Source organism: Carassius auratus, unplaced genomic scaffold (genome assembly GCF_003368295.1).
Source record: "Carassius auratus strain Wakin unplaced genomic scaffold, ASM336829v1 scaf_tig00215912, whole genome shotgun sequence".
Lineage (NCBI taxonomy): Eukaryota > Metazoa > Chordata > Actinopteri > Cypriniformes > Cyprinidae > Carassius > Carassius auratus.
The window spans coordinates 162,572-179,983 of NW_020528306.1; the positions used below are offsets into that span (position 1 = coordinate 162,572).

Consider the following 17,412-nt stretch of genomic DNA (forward strand, 5'->3'; position numbering starts at 1 on the left):
ACACATACACACTTAGAGCCAAAACAATTGAATTACAGGGCTTGTGGCATGTTGTCTTAGTCTGTGATATGTGTGAAATGCTTAATTAAAGGTGAGCTCGTTATTCTTGCTCAGGATCCAGTAACTATGTTAACATGATCCATGACTAATACATCACCCCTTTATTGCACCCAAAGAATTTAATCAATTGCTCTGAACACCAATTCATACACAAGAGTTGAAGTAAATGTGCCACTATAAATTCTACAGTTTGTATTGTTCAGGAGGACTGATGTTTAATTCACAAAAGCCAACGATTTTTTAAAGACATACACTCTTTGGCATAAAAATAAATAAATAAATGCTATATATTGAATATCATGAAGCTCTTAGAGTTCCAAGCTTGCTGACAGACCCTTCTGTGCTTTTCGCATTGTTTATCCTCAACTGGCTCATCCCTGAGGAAGTTTTGATTTTCTGCATATCTGATTATTCACTCTTTAATTAGCATGTGTTAATTTACTGTGTTGAGTGTGTCAGTGATGGAGGCAGTCCACAGGGCCTTCAGTCAGTTCATGCACTATGGAATGGACTTTCTAGTGCCAGCGTTCACAAATTCTCAGCATAGCATCACATGTTAGTGCTTTTTGGAAGGGTGTCTGATTGACTTTCTGACTGTGCAACAATTAACAGCTCTGTTTCCTCGGTATGTGTCTCTGATTCTTGGTAATTAGTCCCATCACATCAGTGGCTGTCATGTCACAAGTGCAACCCTGCCAAAATGCATTACCTCAGCTATTATTTCATAATGAATATTAACCTGTAGGTACAGTACCTTGTGGCAAAGTGCAACTTTTTATTTTCACTCACAAACGAAATCGGCTCATTTCTACCTATACTGATAAAATTAGCACAGCAAATAGTGTCTGAATGCTTTTGACCACTATAAATATAGACTACAATATACTTTGATAAAAAGATAAATAAATAAATAACTGAATGCATCAGTGCAGTGTATTATCAGTTAAAAATGATAGGTGAAAATTGATAGCCTGAATGCACTGTAAGTCGCTTTGGATAAAAGCATCTGCTAAATAATAAATTTATTTTAATTTAAATTTAAATAAAAAAGTTGGAGTTTCTCTTAAAGATGTGACCTTTTATAAAATGAACTAAGCAAAGAAACAATAAAAATATAGTTCAAGTAAAATATACACATAATCCAATAATGCAACTCTGTATAGTGAAGTTAGCACATATACATTTCCTTATCATTCGTTTTTGGTCTGTGATGAGCTGTTATTTACCACAGCACAATAACAAACAAACAAACACATGAATAAATAAATAAATAAATAACCTAGGTTTATGACTTTGAACAAAAGACGCGTATTTCAAATCGCAATAAGGCCATTCTAAATTAAATGTAGTAATTTGGAATCGGCGGGAAGAACACCGTGGCTTTAGTAAGGCATATGTAGAAGCGAGGCGACCGGAGGAAGCGCAGATATGTTTCAGTGTGTCTCTTTGATTCAAGCCCACCGAGCAGTCTGCTACCATAGCAACTGCCGAGGAGCGCTGCGCAGCGCCGCCTGCTTTTGCAGGAGATGTCACCCTTAACAACGGCCAATCAGAAGTTGGTATCTCTCTGTACAACCGTAGTGAAGGTAGTGCGCTCTGAAGGCGGGCGTTCTTGCTCAGCGGGAGCCACCCACTGGTCCTTGGGGCCGTCACTCAAACACGGACTCTGCGCTGATTGGTTTGAGACATCTATTTCCAATATTATAAACATGTCCTCTGCTTTCCTGCCCCTGCGAGCAAGGCTTGTTGGAGGCGACCATACTATGGTGTAAGGAAGCGAAGTGCCCGTGTAATTCATTATTAGTTTGAAACAGACAATATAAAACTCCGACCTTTTGTTTATTTTATTGGAAATTGTTATAATGTAACGGCATCTCAATGCACGGGCACGCTTTTAAATGAGGCACGCGTAAAGTGGAGACTTAAACGCTGTTGAGTTGATGTTCTGGTCTCATCATTATCATCACCAGCAGTATCATTAGAAGCTAACTGGCATTTTGTTTTCGGGGGCTTCGGCGAGAAGTGACAAGAATCTAAGACCCCTCCTCTGCAGGGCGGAGCGTGCATTTTGATGTCGATTTTGTATCTTTTTTCTTCTCTGACACGTCCGCACTGAGTGAATGGCATTGGCACATTGTCAATCGCTCACTACCGCTGCCATCAAACAACATAAAGCACACACAGCCCGCGCGCTCGACTCATAAATTTCCGTCAGCAGATATTTTTGCGCATCGCTTTATGGCGCGTGATTAATTTTTTTGTCCAGTTTTTCTATTTTCCCCACTGAAAGTGAGAAAACTTTTTTATACGTTTTTATATTTTTTCCTACAATCTTTATAGCTCTGGTCACAGGTGATGATGGTTTAATTTATTTCACTTGGCTTCTTTTATTTTCTTATATTTTTATTTTTGGAAAGTCTTTTCAAAGGCAATATTTTGCCAGTTTTTCCACACTCAATGCGCTTATTTGTAATTGCATATTTAATAACCAAGCATGGGATGTTTTGCTTGCAACTCTTTGTAACACTACGGATTTGTCCAAGTTTTCCTGAAGCGCACAAGACGGCATTATCCTAAGAAGACCGCGAATAAGAATTCCAGACATCTGCAAAGGACCCCATCTCTTCAAAGAAAAAAAATAAATTGGCATGAAGATTCGGACAGGATTGAACGGGCAACCACTGTCACCTGAACGCTGAAGTTTACTTAAATAATAGGCGAGAAATATCGCTTTTTTTTCCTCCAATGGGCATACTTACAGGAGGATCAAAGACGATTTAAATCTTTTCCACAAAGTGATTCCTGGAACATCAATTCCACTGCATTTCATCCAGCGATTTATTGTGTTTGCTACTTCGCTTCACGGTCACTGTTTTGTGCACGATAGCAACCCGTTAACCACTGCACATGAAATAATCAAGTTGTTTTTGCATGTGCATTATCCGATTTTATTTCACCCATCTCAGTGACTGAGCACGAGCGCATTGATTGTGTTGCGGCAGACTATGGACGAGCAAGCCCGGATCCTGCAGGCTCTCGGCGGTGTCAACCTGGCCGGTCACTCGGTACAGGGAGGCATGGCTCTGCCGCCTCCACATGGACACGACGGAAGCGATGTGGATGGAAGAAAACAAGACATCGGTGACATTCTGCATCAGATCATGACCATCACCGACCAAAGCCTGGACGAGGCGCAAGCAAAGTTGGTGCATTATTTTAATATAACGTTTCTATTGTTTTATTGAGAAAGTATTTGCAGCTATTTATGCTTTCTCGTTTTATGTTTTAAAATAGCTTACTGTGCTTCTATTCAGACGTTACAACAGCTAACTTATTTTAAAGTACTGTCCCACACATTGAAACTCTTGTCCCAACAGTATTTTTATCACACATGTTAATATAGTAATACCTTGAGAGTCACGTTTGCATTGAAATCCAGGTGGAAAATACCACTATGATATATTAAGTTATAAAGTTTAGACTGAATATCACAGTAACTTGTAGCTGATATTAAATATAGCCTCTGACTTTATATAGAGAATGATACACAGGTAAAGTACTCAAAACATGTGGGCATCTCATTAAAAGTTTCTACATCACACTTTCCTACTTCTAAACGTAAGAAGGCCCCGATACTTTTACAGTCTGTAGCAACTACAACTTTTATTTTATTTATTTATTTATTTTACATCGAATGTAAATATTTTGTGCTCATTTTACGTAACTTTGTTTTGAACGTGAACTGTAATGTGTAAAGCCACATTACACTCTCAGACGAAAGCAGTTTAAGGTTCAATTTAAACTTGAGATGAAAGTTTTATTGCGACAGAACTATGAGTTTTGAGTGACTATATATCAATCTCGTCTCTTGCTCCCAAATGGCATAGGAAACATGGGCTCAACTGTCACAGAATGAAGCCAGCTCTCTTCAGTGTCCTCTGCGAGATCAAAGAGAAAACAGGTAAGATACCCGTACAAAAAGGCAAAATTATGCACAGACATATCAAGAAAAAAAAAAAAAAAAAAAAAAAAGCAACAATACAGTGCCACTGATCCTTCAGACACCGCCATCTTTACTGGTGTTTTTTTATTTGGTCGTTAGCGGAGTCCAGTTGTACCAAGCCAAATCCAGCATCCACATTTCTGTTTCTCCTTTTTGAAATCGAATAAATGTCATGATTGGATTTCTAAGAATGTGAAATATGCAGATGAGCACCCCTCCCCCGCGTGGCATCGTGAGGCTGAACTGAGTGCCTTCTTCTGGGGGCATGTATGGGAGAACCACACCGGTAGATCCCTTGTTTACTCACGGTGCGCTATTCTCACGCCGTGCTTTTAATCTTTCAAGACCCACATTTGTTAGGCAATTATGCATCTTTAGGATTCTCTGCATTTGTCATTGAGGAAATGTTTTGTGCGGGGGTTGGTGTTGTGTATAAGGCTTGTTTTGTTTAATTGTACCACTGCGAGCCCAGTGAGCGTTTACGCGTGTTCGTGGTTCGGAGCGCGGTCCAATTCCTGCGCTCCTCTGCCTAATTATGCGACCTATTTACTGGGTAATTGTTGGCAGTATCGGCGGTCCTGCAGTTAATTATTGCCCCCATTTTATTATGAAAGACGCCAGCGCTGTGAAGGTTACATCGTTCACCGACACGTGCAAAAACGTTGTGGTGTCATTGTTGATTTTTGTTTGTTATCGTGTTAAAACGGACTTGGATTATCAATGTCATTTATTATTAGTTTCATATGAGCCTATCTTATACAAATATTTAGATCACATTGTACATCTGGAAAAATAAATCCTAAAACCTTATAATTTATGCAATTAGGCTACTCAATATTATGTGTGTTTAAAGCTCAATCTGGATTTCTTTATCAGTAATTAAATGCAAAGTGGTTAAAAAGCGTAATGAACTGTAAGTTGTCACTTTTACACGATACAGAAATTAAAGCTTTCATGAAACTTTATTTAATTGGTAGTTGTTATTATTTTATTTTACAGTTTATGACTTTCCTTCACTGACGGAGACCTTACATAAGTGTGAATATATATATATATATATATATATATATATATATATATATATATATATATATATATATATATATATATATATATATCAGTATTTAACTAAAGCAACACATCGAGGAAGAAGCACGAACGCACGTTGTCGTGTAAAATGTTTACTTTCACATGGCTCTTGTGACACCACTTGTCTTTGTTCTAATTAGAAGTGTAGGCTACTATAGAAATGTTGTGTTTGTGGTTGTTTTTTCAAAGTGCATTTGGATGTCTATAACAAAGAGGAATATTCTATCTCCACTTTTTCTGACACTCAAGCACCTCTGAAACAGTCTGTCGCGCGCGCACTGTAAATGAAGTCCAATGACAGATACAACATCAATCCAGCACGTGCGTTGCCAAGGCTAAACCGCCTGCACCAATGACACGGAACATTAGCATATGTCACTGTCTCACAAAGACAGGTTTTTTTTTCTTTTAAGGAGAAAATCAGCACCCGTTGAAATCAGTTCAGTACGTCCAGTAGCTTTGTAGATGTAATTTAATGTGCAGTTTTTCTTTTTTGCTGCGACGGTTAACAAACGCGCGTGATGTGCTCAAAGGCGTGCGCGTTCTGCAACCATGCAGGGCGCAGGTATAAAGAGATCATGACCACATAACCAGATATGCAGAATCCAGAGAGACCCTAACATAAGGGGCATTTACCAGGAATGTGCACTATGTATTTCTGGATAATGCGGAAGGAGAATAGCAGAGCGAAACCTTTAAGGTGAGCCCAAAATACAGTGGCAAATGCACTGCATTTGACTAATAACTGTGCTTTTGTCTTTACTTTTTCATTTTTAGCATAAGAAAATTAAAGCTTATTTTATACCATGTTGAAATAAGCATGTTTTTTTGTGTGCATTTTTTTTAAATAAACTTTATAATATGTATAGCCTATGTATGGACTTTCGAAGGGTTTACAAATGATTCATCTAATTTTTGAAAAAGCAAGAGATGATCATTTCACATACTAGAGCTTAAATCTAGTTTTTGATCAAAGATGAATACAGCAATGCAATTGCATTCAGATTTCAGTTAATGTGTTTATCATGTCTCTGTGTGGTTGTATAGGCAGAATAATGCTTTGCCAGATTTGTGGCCTTTGTGTGGCTTATAAGCAGTGACTGGAGGAAGATCATAAAACTTAATGAACTTCTCGGCTGTTAGAGGTCTTAACTGCGGGAGGGCAAGGCCCTGATCCACCTCCCGGTCTGCTTGAGTTGTTCTTTATGCATGTCCAGTATCAGAGAAAATATGGAGATTAAAAGAGAGAAATATTTAAATGTTGTAGCTGTATTGTGACTGCATTGTATTGTAAGTGGCTACTGTTGTGTCTCAAGAAAAGATGAATAGATGAATTACATGGAATGTTTACTAAAATCTCCATACCCCTGTACCTATATATATATATATATATAGGTACAGGGGTTATATATATATATAATATATATATAATGAATAACTGTTAAAACACAAGAATATTTGGAAATAAAAGCATTGCATGAGGACACCTATACGTACTGTAACACACAATTTACTCATAAGCAAACAAGTTATATAGATATATAACTTCTTTGCTTATAAGGAAATTGAGTGTCCTCATGCAATGCTTTTATTTCCAAATATTCTTGTGTTTTAACAGCTATCCATTATTTGCTGACATAAACAGTTATATGCAAGCACATTTCTAGCATTATTTATGAGGAGCTTTTCCATTTAATTTTACAAGTATTTTGATTATTTTAAACCAACCTCCAGCTGTTGACAATGCTTCCATGTGCACCTATCATGTTACATTTAATACAGCTATGTCCCTTATTGCATTATAGCTTTAATTAAACATGCATAAAGAGTAGAGTCCCTAAGTATGCTAATTATTTAAATGAGCTTGTTTACTAGCTCAGTTGCTGTAATCTCAGTTAATCCCTTTGACTCTGCCTGTTTGAATGGTTTCTTTTTTAACTCCTTCTTAACGCATGCGGACTAATTTCCTTACAAGCTTCATTCTGCTAATTTGTTTATTAACTCACAAGTGAACACAGGCATGACATTTTCCTGTTCCGCACATGTACAGTATGTATGTATGCTTTTTTATTGTTTTCTGCTCTGTGAAATAAGACATAAAAGAAAAGGTTTTCATAATACCGCGATAGCAGATTTTTAATTTTTTTTTTATTATTTTTAAAATAGACTAGTGAAGCACTACTGGTACTTAAATTTACTTGCTATAGTGTACAGGTTGTGAGAAATGAGGAAAACTGTGTTTTTTGTTTGTTTTGTTTTTCATCACAGGCCCGTTGAAGGACATTGTCTCATCAAAGTGATAAGAGAGACTTCCACTGATAAGCATGCTACCACTGCTACTCTTTGTTGTTGTTGTTTTTTTTTCAGTGAAACACATCTTCTGGAGGCTTTTTTCTCTTTTAACGCACCACACACATACCTAGTGAACACCTAGTGTCAGAGCAGTATGTACATTTCTCTTATCGCACTCAACCGATGCATAGAAGTAATGAGTAGTTCAGGGGTTTTCGTCAGGGTTTGGTGCTGTTGCAGAGCAGAGCAAATCTGTGGAACTGAAAAAAAGTATTCCTGAAGTTCCTGAGAGTTATCGGACAGGGTGTGCACATTTAATGCATCATTGGGCTTAGCGTGTGTGATATTGATATTGTACAGTTTTTACCATGCAGTCACTGCTATGTGTATCTCTTTATACGGTAAGATAAAATAAAGAGAAACTGCCAGTGCTGATGTATGAATAAGTTCCAGTCTGAGAGATTTCTTGGCCTTGTATTTGTGAATCGCAGCAGAGAACAGAGCTTTGAAAAGATGAAACATTCATTGTTGCTTTTGGATCTTATGCAAAGGGGACTTAAAGACGAAAAAGGGTAAATCAAACCTGAAGTGTTTGTATTGTAACTATGTAAACAGTGAGAAGGAAAAGCTGTGCATGTACATGTGTTTGTAGAGCGAGCAAACAGAGATGATGTGTGTGACTGTTTGGGTTTTCGGGATGCATGAGTGTGTTAAGAGTGTGTACCTTTGCCTTGACTATGAGAATACCAGGGATGTATGCATTTACACCCCTAAACTGTCTGAGTGGAAGGCCTCTAGATCTTTCTTATCGCTCATTGCGAAGCTCGTGAAGTGCAAAAAAGTTACTTGTAAGATTAACCACAGATTACCGCAAATGTAAAGTCTTGTCGGGCTGAGATGTTTTTTGGGATCCCCAGGGCACTGCGGAGAATCAGAATGAAGAAATTTGTGTGGCTAGTGGCTGGGCTAGATGATGTGTGTGTGTGTGAGAGAGAGAGAGAGAGAGTGGGAGGAGAAAGAGAGGAGAGAGATACATACATGGAGGATAAATGAAAAGAAGCGTTTTGCAATGCAAAGCTGTCTGTAGTGTTGGGGAGCTTTCTTGGCACTCCACTAACTGCTACTGGAGGCCCAGTGAGTAGATTTCCCCATCGCTAATGCCCTAGAAGTATTAATTCACTTTGATATGCTAATTAGAGGGCATTATGCAAGAAATGAGATTAAGTGGCAGCGTGGAGTCATTTGCCTGTCAGTAAATTGAGTGTTTTTAGCAGGAGGGTTTTTTTTTTTTTCTTCTCCTCCACTTTCTCTCGCTTTTGCATTTAAATGAATCAAATGATGGGTATGTGGCAGAATGCTTGAAAATCATTTATTCATTTTTTTGTTAGCAGATGCTGTTTTTTCCCTTTATTGCTTTCTCAGTCTCCCCATCTCTCCTTTTTTTCAGGTATCTGTTTTTCTGAGAAAGTTTTTGGTCTTTGTGAGGGGGCTATGTTTTCAAGTTTTTCTGCTGAATCATTTAGGACACCATTATACAATGCCATTCACTTCCGCACCTGCTAACATTTGATTTGGTGGGGTAATTAACAAATCCAATTATTTTATTTTAATTTCTTTGGTGCCGTTAACATATAATGTGTCTGATCCGGGCTGTAGTGATGGAGAAATCCCAGCAGAAAGGGTGAAAGAAGCCTTAACGTGTGGAGAATAAACTTGTCCAGTTTGTTTCGAGAGGGAATACAGAAGTGCAGCGGCGAATTGAGGAAGACCTCTGCTGAGTTGACTGTGTGCTAATCAGACAGTGTGTGTGTGTGTGTGTGTGTGTGCTTGGTTTTTTTGCTTTCTCTCCACCGGTAGAGAACAGGGCTGGCGGCAGCAGTGGAAGATGCAGCGGTAGCAGCAAGGAATAACAAAGGTGAAAGATTACCTCCATATGGCATTTCTGACCAGGAAAGAGAGAAAGAATGGAGGGGGGTGTTTAGGTGTGCTCTGAAGCAACACTCCTTTCTGAAGTGAGGTTTAATCAATACAGAGAGATTACAGAAAACTATTACAGGGCCAAAATCATAGGCTTCTCTTTCTCTCTCGGTTTCTCTCCTCTTCCCTTATTGCTGCCTCGGCAGCGGCTGCCTGCCTATTGACTTGTTGTTTTTCTGACCTTTGACTCATCAAGTTCAGAAACGGGAGGTCTGGAGAAGAGACTGCAGGAAGCCGTTCCCCTCACTCACACACACACACACACATGCACGCTATTTTTCAGCGAGGGGCTGTGTGTTGATATTTGTGCATCCGCGGCAAGACCCTTCTTTGTGCACTCTGAACCAGCTGAATTAATTTGTAGGCACTGTTGTAATTAACCACATACGAGGCCGGCTAAAAGCATTTCCTTGAAAAAATGGAATGCAAGGATTTCGAGAGTAAGCGTTTCTTAAACCCTCGGGGACCATTCATTTTGAGGCGCCCCGACAAAGTGGTAATGAGCCAACTAAATCTACCCTGAAGTTAATTTGACATCTGCTGGGTTATTGTTGTTACTATTTGAATTGTTATTGTTATAGATTTTTTTTTTTTTTTGGTATTTATTTTCTATTTTTGTAACACAATCTAAAAGTGATATTTTTGATATCATTTGATTGGATTATTATGAATGTGATGGCTTATTTTAATACTCCATAATTACAGATTATTAATTAATGAGAGAACATACTCATTAATTGTTTGCTAATTACGAAATAACAAAGGAGCACTTGTCCTTGAAACTATGAAAAATTGACTCCGGCTCATGATCCATATTTGTGTAGGTGGAAAGCTGTGTGTCTCAGTCTCTTTATGACATCATCACGAACCCAGTCGTTACAATCCAAAGTAAATATAAGTGAGCATCACCCACCTCACTTGCCTTTAGTTACAATACCACAACATTTTTTTTAAATGTGTAGCAGTAAATGTATGCAGCCTGCAATAGAAAGCCATTCAGCAGTGGAGACAATTGACTTTGGGCTGCTTTTTGTTCCCATCTGCCCCAGCAAAGCGTCTGCAGTGACAAGATAGTGTAAGGCAGAATGGCTTCTGCTCAACAGGGCGCCTGGACTCCTGAATGCCGTGACCTCTCTCTCTCTCTCTCTCTCTCTCTCTTTATCTGTTTCTTTCTGTTACACGACTTGATGTTTGAAATCGAGGAAGAGTGACTGCTATCTTCCTTACAGTGCCGTAAAACCCTTTGCTTTCCGCTGGTAGAAGGTGAATATGGAAAAGAAAGAGCAGATGAAGGAATTAACAAAAGAAAAAGCGAGGGTATGGATGGTTGTCAGGCTTCAGAGAGGTAAAAAGAATGCAAAAAAAAAGAGGAGAGGAGAGGAGAAAATCTGTAATCGCAAGCTTTCTTTCGTGCTTGGAGCATTTGAGGAAATGTTCCCACTCTGTGCCTTGTCAGACATATTTTTACATATATGAGGCTAATCTACTTCTTGTTGCATATGGCAAAGGCTTTGCAGCACAAATAGCATGCCTATACACAATTGGACTTACATTCACATCAGTGTGATTTCTCAATGTACTTATCCACCATAGCTTCAAATCTTTGACTGAGATTTTGAGAAAAAACTAGACTCCATAGTTGTTTTATATATATATATATATATATATATATATATATATATATATATATATATATTTATAAAAACTGTTTCCTTTAACACATTAGCTATGCTAATAAGCCTTTTATGGTGTAAAATCTTGGCAGGTTTATTATAAAATGTCTCGATTGTACATTTAGCAATGGCAGAGGTGGTGAATTGTTGGAATGGCCCAGGCTTGTGTTTCTTGTTTCAGGAAATGAAAACAGGACATGTTGCAGGTCAGGTTCAAACCTGTTTTTCCTACACGAGCACAAAAGTGTTGTGTGTCTAAAATTACAGCTAACATTTCGATGTTTCAGTGATCACGAATCCCAGTCTCCTTTTGGTTCAATAAAAGCTATAGTGTCTTGATAGAAAGTTTGACTTTAATAAGCCACTGCAGTGTTTCTCTGTATGTTGTCTGTGCATTAGGAGGGAGAATGTACTCATCCCTGGAATATGTATGGCTGTTAGTGACATTGTCTTTTATTTGCATGTCTTATTCATAAATCACCTCTTGATTCCTCAACACAAACACACACACATTTGTCCAACCCCTTCTGTGTTCTATCAAGATGCGTTCATGATGGGTTTCATTTAATTATCTCTGACTACAGATTGCTCTGTGTATGTAAATATATATGTGTATTCCTTAGATGTGGTGACTGGCACAAACCTCTGATGAATCTCACATCACCTTTGAATTGTCATCTATCCTTTGCGGTTTAACTAAATTGTGCTCTGTATTGAAACATTAAATTTTCATTTAAAAAAAGTAAATGTTCCCACCCGGCACTGCTGTTTTAATATTTTACATCCCCCTCTCGCTCTGTCATCTGTATATGAAATAAGTGCAATTTGTGATGTGTTGTCATCAATAATTTTGTCACTAGGGCGTAAAAGCTGTGAAACACCCATCCAGCCAGTATCGCAAACTGTGAGGCGATGAGCAATGTTAACGTTGGCCAAACGTTCTGGATATTATATTTTTGTAACTCAATTCATACAAAGCTTTCTAACACGGGTCCTATTTGTTATTAACACAAGGTTCATGAACTGTTATGTTCAGTTTTATATAGATATTAAAAAAATTGCAAGCAGTTGTACTGCATCCAGTAATGGATTTTTTTTTTTTTTTTTTTCTTGAATTATTATTATGTTGTGTTACATTGATTTATGTTCAAAATGTCACTAAAATAAAGCCAGGGCTTTCAACCAGGAACCCCCTGGGGGCCCATGAAGGTACTGTAGGGGGTCCTTGTAATTATTTTTTTTGCATATATCTCAAAAAGATTTGTTTTTATTTATTGTAATAAAACAACAACAACAACAACAACAAACTTATATAATCTAATTTACCGTTATTTAATTATGGTTTAATGTTCTATGTTGGACAAAACATTGGCACAATGAATCTAGGGCATGGTAAAAATAAATAAAGGTAGCATTTTTATTGATTGACAGAACGTCTAAGTGTGGGGTCCCTATGTCAAAAAGGTTGACAGTCCTTGAAATTAAGGAAATATTACTGGGTGCCCTGCAAAGTCACATTAAGGTATCAGTAACCACCTGGGGAATTTAAACTACAGTTGCAGTACTTACAATTATTCCACCTCCACTACTCGAACAGACCTGCAAATAACTCTGGCATGATTATTAATTTTTCAGGTGATTACACAATTTGAGTGCATTACTCAATTCCGTTTCATAATCTTTACAGTCTCCCAGTGAGGTAATGTCCAAGTACTTGCCCAGGCTTTCTTGGGTCACCACTCTGGTTACAGGACCCCGGCTCCGCATGGTTATCCAGCAGAACCTGCATCACTGTCAAAATGCTTATTAGCACAAAAAGGGTCAGTTGGGAGGGGAGGGGAGGAGAGTGGTCCTCTCATTGTAATGACATCGCTATTTATAGATCTCCATTTCATTAGCCTCCTCTGTTTCAGTGGTGAGATTTCCTCAAGGGGCAGAAGATGCAAGTCTATATACTTCCTCATGTACTGTCTTCATGTGTGTAATGTGTAGTGTTTGGTGATACACATTTGTTTTTTTAGGGCAGAACTACTGCATAACCATGTCTATTTTTCTGTTCTTTATGGGATTTTTTTATTATTATTTGGATTTATTTTTGAGTTTAATCAGTGGAGTTACATTAATATTTATTTATTCAATTAAATTAGTAAGTTTATTTTTTATTTTTTATTTTAATTATAATCATTATAAAATGAATGCATTTATTTATGTATTTATTTATTTTTGAGGAACTTCAAATTTTGTTCTTCTCTTTAAAAAAAGGATTATTTCAAACAGTTTACATGTGGGATGTGTTCAGAATATCTGGGAAGTATGCACATAATATTGGGCCATGCGTTTTTCGAGCTCAGTCCAGTTTGCATGATGTGTGTGCAGAAATCCAAACGTTTCCTTTAATGCTAAATTAGACTCAAGTAAAACACTGTGTTTTATTTTTCTTAGCCTAAAGTAGCATTTCAGGGTCTTATTCTCCCCACAGCACTGCTCTGTCCTCCCCTTTTCCAATTTGCATTCCTCAAATGAAGTCCCTGTGCCATTGTTCCTTCAGCATTTCATACATTAGAATGATATATTGAAAGCAGAAATGGGAAAAAGACTGCAACGCAATGAAATTTTAATCAGCGTCTTCTCCTGCTTTAACAAGGCAAATAATTCTTATTGGCTGCTGTGTTAAGATTTCTAATATTTTATTCATAACAAAGCTGGCGTTATTCTGCCGTGGCCATGACAAGCCTCGCTTCGCCTGCACGAAACAGCAGTTAAAAAAACAAACAAACAAAAAAAAACCTTTAAGCATGCGTAAATGTCCTAAAGCTAGCAGGCATCATCTTCAAGAGTGGTTTCAAAAAAATCGACTACTAGGCATTCCTTGAATTTAATCACTGGAGCGGTGATATTTCGATTGATTTGAACTTATTTATTTAACATCAAGAAACAGGCCTAATGCCATTGCTCATTTTGACCGAGGCATTTTCGGTTAATGCTCACACGTTTTTTTCCCTAGTTAAACATAGACTCCCATGAATAAATGACTCTCACATAGCTGACAGGAAGTTTTAAAGCTAACCCACTACTATACTGAAAGTTGAATGCTAATGTTTGTGTTTTTGTGAGCATGGATTTACAGTCTTGGGCAAGGAAACTAGAAAAAAGGTATGCAGGCCATGCAGTCTATCTCACAGAGAGTGAACTGTTTAACCTCTGACTAAACGAGTGACATTTACGCTATGTGTTGCTAACGGTGCACGAGGGAATGCTACTTTACCCAACTCTTCCATTTTTATACATCCCATCAGTTAAACAATCCAAAAGCCTCAAATAAATGTTACATCTGTTCTTTCTCAAGATTACAAAATCAACAACATTTTTAGGTATCGAAGGTGCTGTTTTAAATGTAGTCAAGAATTACACTACTGTGCAACACACATGTAGAAGGCAGTTCTAGAATGTATTTTGGTGAGCTTAGGTGAAAAAAAAGAAAGAAAAGAAAACTAAACCATACATACAGTAAAATACATGCAATGAACACCACCATTTAATGGTTTGGGCTGTTATTTTTAATGCTTTTGAAATAAATGCTCATCAAGGATACATTTACTTCAAAAGTACAGTTAAACAATATTGTGAAATATCATTAAAATGTTTTATTTTTTCAGCAATTACTGCAGTCTTCAGTGTCACATGATCCTTCAGAAATCATTAGGCTGATTTTTCTTATTATCAGTGTTACAATCAGTTATGCTGCTTGGTTTTGAGGAAACTAATATATATATATATATATATATATATATATATATATATATATATATATATATATATATATATATATATATAATTTGTAGGTTTCTATAGTGAACAAAAAGAACATTATTTGAAATAGAAACCACTTGTTGTGTCCTTGCTAAGTAAAAGTTTATTAAATTATTTTTAAGTATATAAAAAAGGACGAATTCTTACCAACCCCAAATTTTTGGAAAGAGTATGGATAGAAATAGATCAGTGTGATTTTAAAATAATGATTTCATCCAACATTTATGTGTTATTTATTTATTTCTTGGAGTAGCGCACCAAACTTAAAACTTGAGATCAATTGCTAGTTGATCAAACGCTATTTATGTTCCGCACAGATTTTCCGTCTATGTAGAGCATTCCAAATCAGTCACTTATGATGTTCCGTGATAGTTAGAAGGCAGCTGCCTGTGTAGGTAGTAGGCAGCAAAGCAGCTCTCTAGGTTTTGGAACAGAGCTTGTCTCTTCACCCTAAGCCCTTGAAGCTCATTTTTGTAAGCTGAAGCAACGGAAAGATGGCGCAGGGCCAAACCGGAGCTAGGTGCTGTCTCATGTTTCAGTGAGAGGGGGCAGATCCTGTACTGGGCTCATGGTGAAATGGCTTAATTGGTGTCTGAGACCCTGGGATATTCTCTCTCTTTCTTTCTTTCTCTCTCTGGTTATTTCTTTCTCTTTCCCTTTCTGTTTGCTCTGAAAAGCGACTCCACATCCTCTCCTCTCCTCGGTCAGTGCATGCTGCTTGAATGAAGAGTGAGCAGCACCATAACAATATTTGCTGATGTTTGGGGTGACAGAAATGAATACACGCTCAGTTCCTGGGAAAGTTGTGATTAATGGCAGCGAGTTGAGGAACACTGTCCTTTCGCTCTGCTACACTTTGATGGGGATTGAAAAGCAGCAGAAGAAAAGGGGCAGGTTTTTATTCTACATTATTGCTATTTCCTGCTGCCTTTCACTCCATTTTTATTCCCTGTTCTCACTTCTCCATTCTCTGTGTTGTGTGTTATTGTCAGGTGGAGGTTCTCATGGAGGTCGCTGCTGTGATATTGTCCCAATGAGGCACTGACGGTATTTGTTGATTGTTATGGGATTTTCAATGGCTATATATTGCCAAAGAAGTTTGGAGTCATTCAGATTATTAAAATGTTTTTGAAAGAAGTCTCTTATGCACACCAAGTAATATTGTGGAATATTGCTGCAAATTAAAATGACGATTTTCTGTTTGAATATATTTTACAATTTAAAATAATCCTATGATGGCAAAGCTGGATTTTCAGCATCATTAACTCTTCAGTGTCACTATCCTTCAGAAATCATTTTAGTATGCTGATTTGCTGCTAAATAAACATTTCTTATTTTGCTGCGTAATATTTGTGTGAAAAGTGTTTTTTTTTTTTTTTTTTTTTTGACGAAAGAAAGTTCAGAAGAGCATCATTTATTTTAAATAAAATGTTTAGAAACATTATAAACTTATTTACTGTCAAATTTGATCCATTTATGGCATCCTTGCTTTAAGTATTATAAAACAAAAAAAGTTTAACGTTAGTGTATGCATATGAAATCACAAACTAAAGGGTCTGTTCTGACGGAGTTGTAAATTGTAGGGAAAGATAATGGTAAGTGCATATTATAAAATTTGAAAAACCAAAGAATTGTATGTATAATTCAGATAACAGCTTTTAAAAAGGAGGAAATCATGATTCTTGTAGATCTTTTCTTGACGTCAAAGGTTATGTGTAAAGTCAAACTTTACAGTGTTTTGGAGTGAGTTTACATATCACTTTAAGTAGATACCAACAAGAACGGGTTATATGACATGCCCTCATCCTCAAAAAAAAAAAAAATGATTACCAAAAAAAATAAATAAAAAAATAAAATAAAATATATATATATATATATATATATATATATATATATATATATATATATATATATATATATATATATATATATATATATATATATATATTAGGGGTGTAACGGTTCACAAAATTCACGGTTCGGTTCGATACGATACACTGATGTCACGGTTCGGTTCGGTTCGGTTCAATACGTTTTAGATACAGCAAAATGTAAAAACATCTCAACTTTTCAGAATGCCGCAAGCGCACCGCGGGTCATGTGACAAGAACCAACCAATCAGCTTCATCCTTTCCCGTAACAAGGTTGAGAGCTCAGCCAAGATGAAGGAACAGCTGATCATAGTTGTATATGGATTGCAATTTTGAAATAAATTTAGTAGCAGAGCTACTGCAAGCGATTTTTAGAGCAGGAAATCCATTTATCCTTCGCTGAAATTTCCGCGTCTCATGGAGAGAGCACGTCATTGTTGCTTAGCAAAGACAGACGCCTCATGAGCGAGCCCGAGCGCTTCTGCCCGAGCGCTCTCTTGCCATCACCATTATAGCTTAAAGGGAATCCAAAGTGCACGCAGACACCAGACCTGTTGGTTATTGGGGGATCTTCTCATTTCTAGTCTGTTAAACGCATTGGCTATTTTGCAACGAGCCTTCAGCGCGTACTGAGTGA

At 37.3% G+C, this 17,412-nt stretch overlaps 1 protein-coding gene across 9 annotated transcripts in view; it reads left to right on the forward strand.

Annotated features, from left to right (window-relative positions):
• The first annotated feature begins 1,785 nt into the window (after positions 1-1,785).
• LOC113096321 (pre-B-cell leukemia transcription factor 3-like) overlaps positions 1,786-17,412 on the forward strand; it is an 84,421-nt gene continuing 68,794 nt past the window's right edge. For 2 of the 9 annotated variants that reach the window (XM_026261662.1, XM_026261669.1), the window contains exons 1-2: positions 1,786-3,262; positions 3,942-4,021. In XM_026261662.1, coding sequence (XP_026117447.1) covers positions 3,066-3,262; positions 3,942-4,021 — 277 coding nt within the window. In that variant the 5' untranslated portion in view covers positions 1,786-3,065. The remainder of the gene's footprint in view (positions 3,263-3,941; positions 4,022-17,412) is intronic. The other 7 variants (XM_026261663.1, XM_026261665.1, XM_026261667.1 and 4 more) reach the window with 5 other exon arrangements.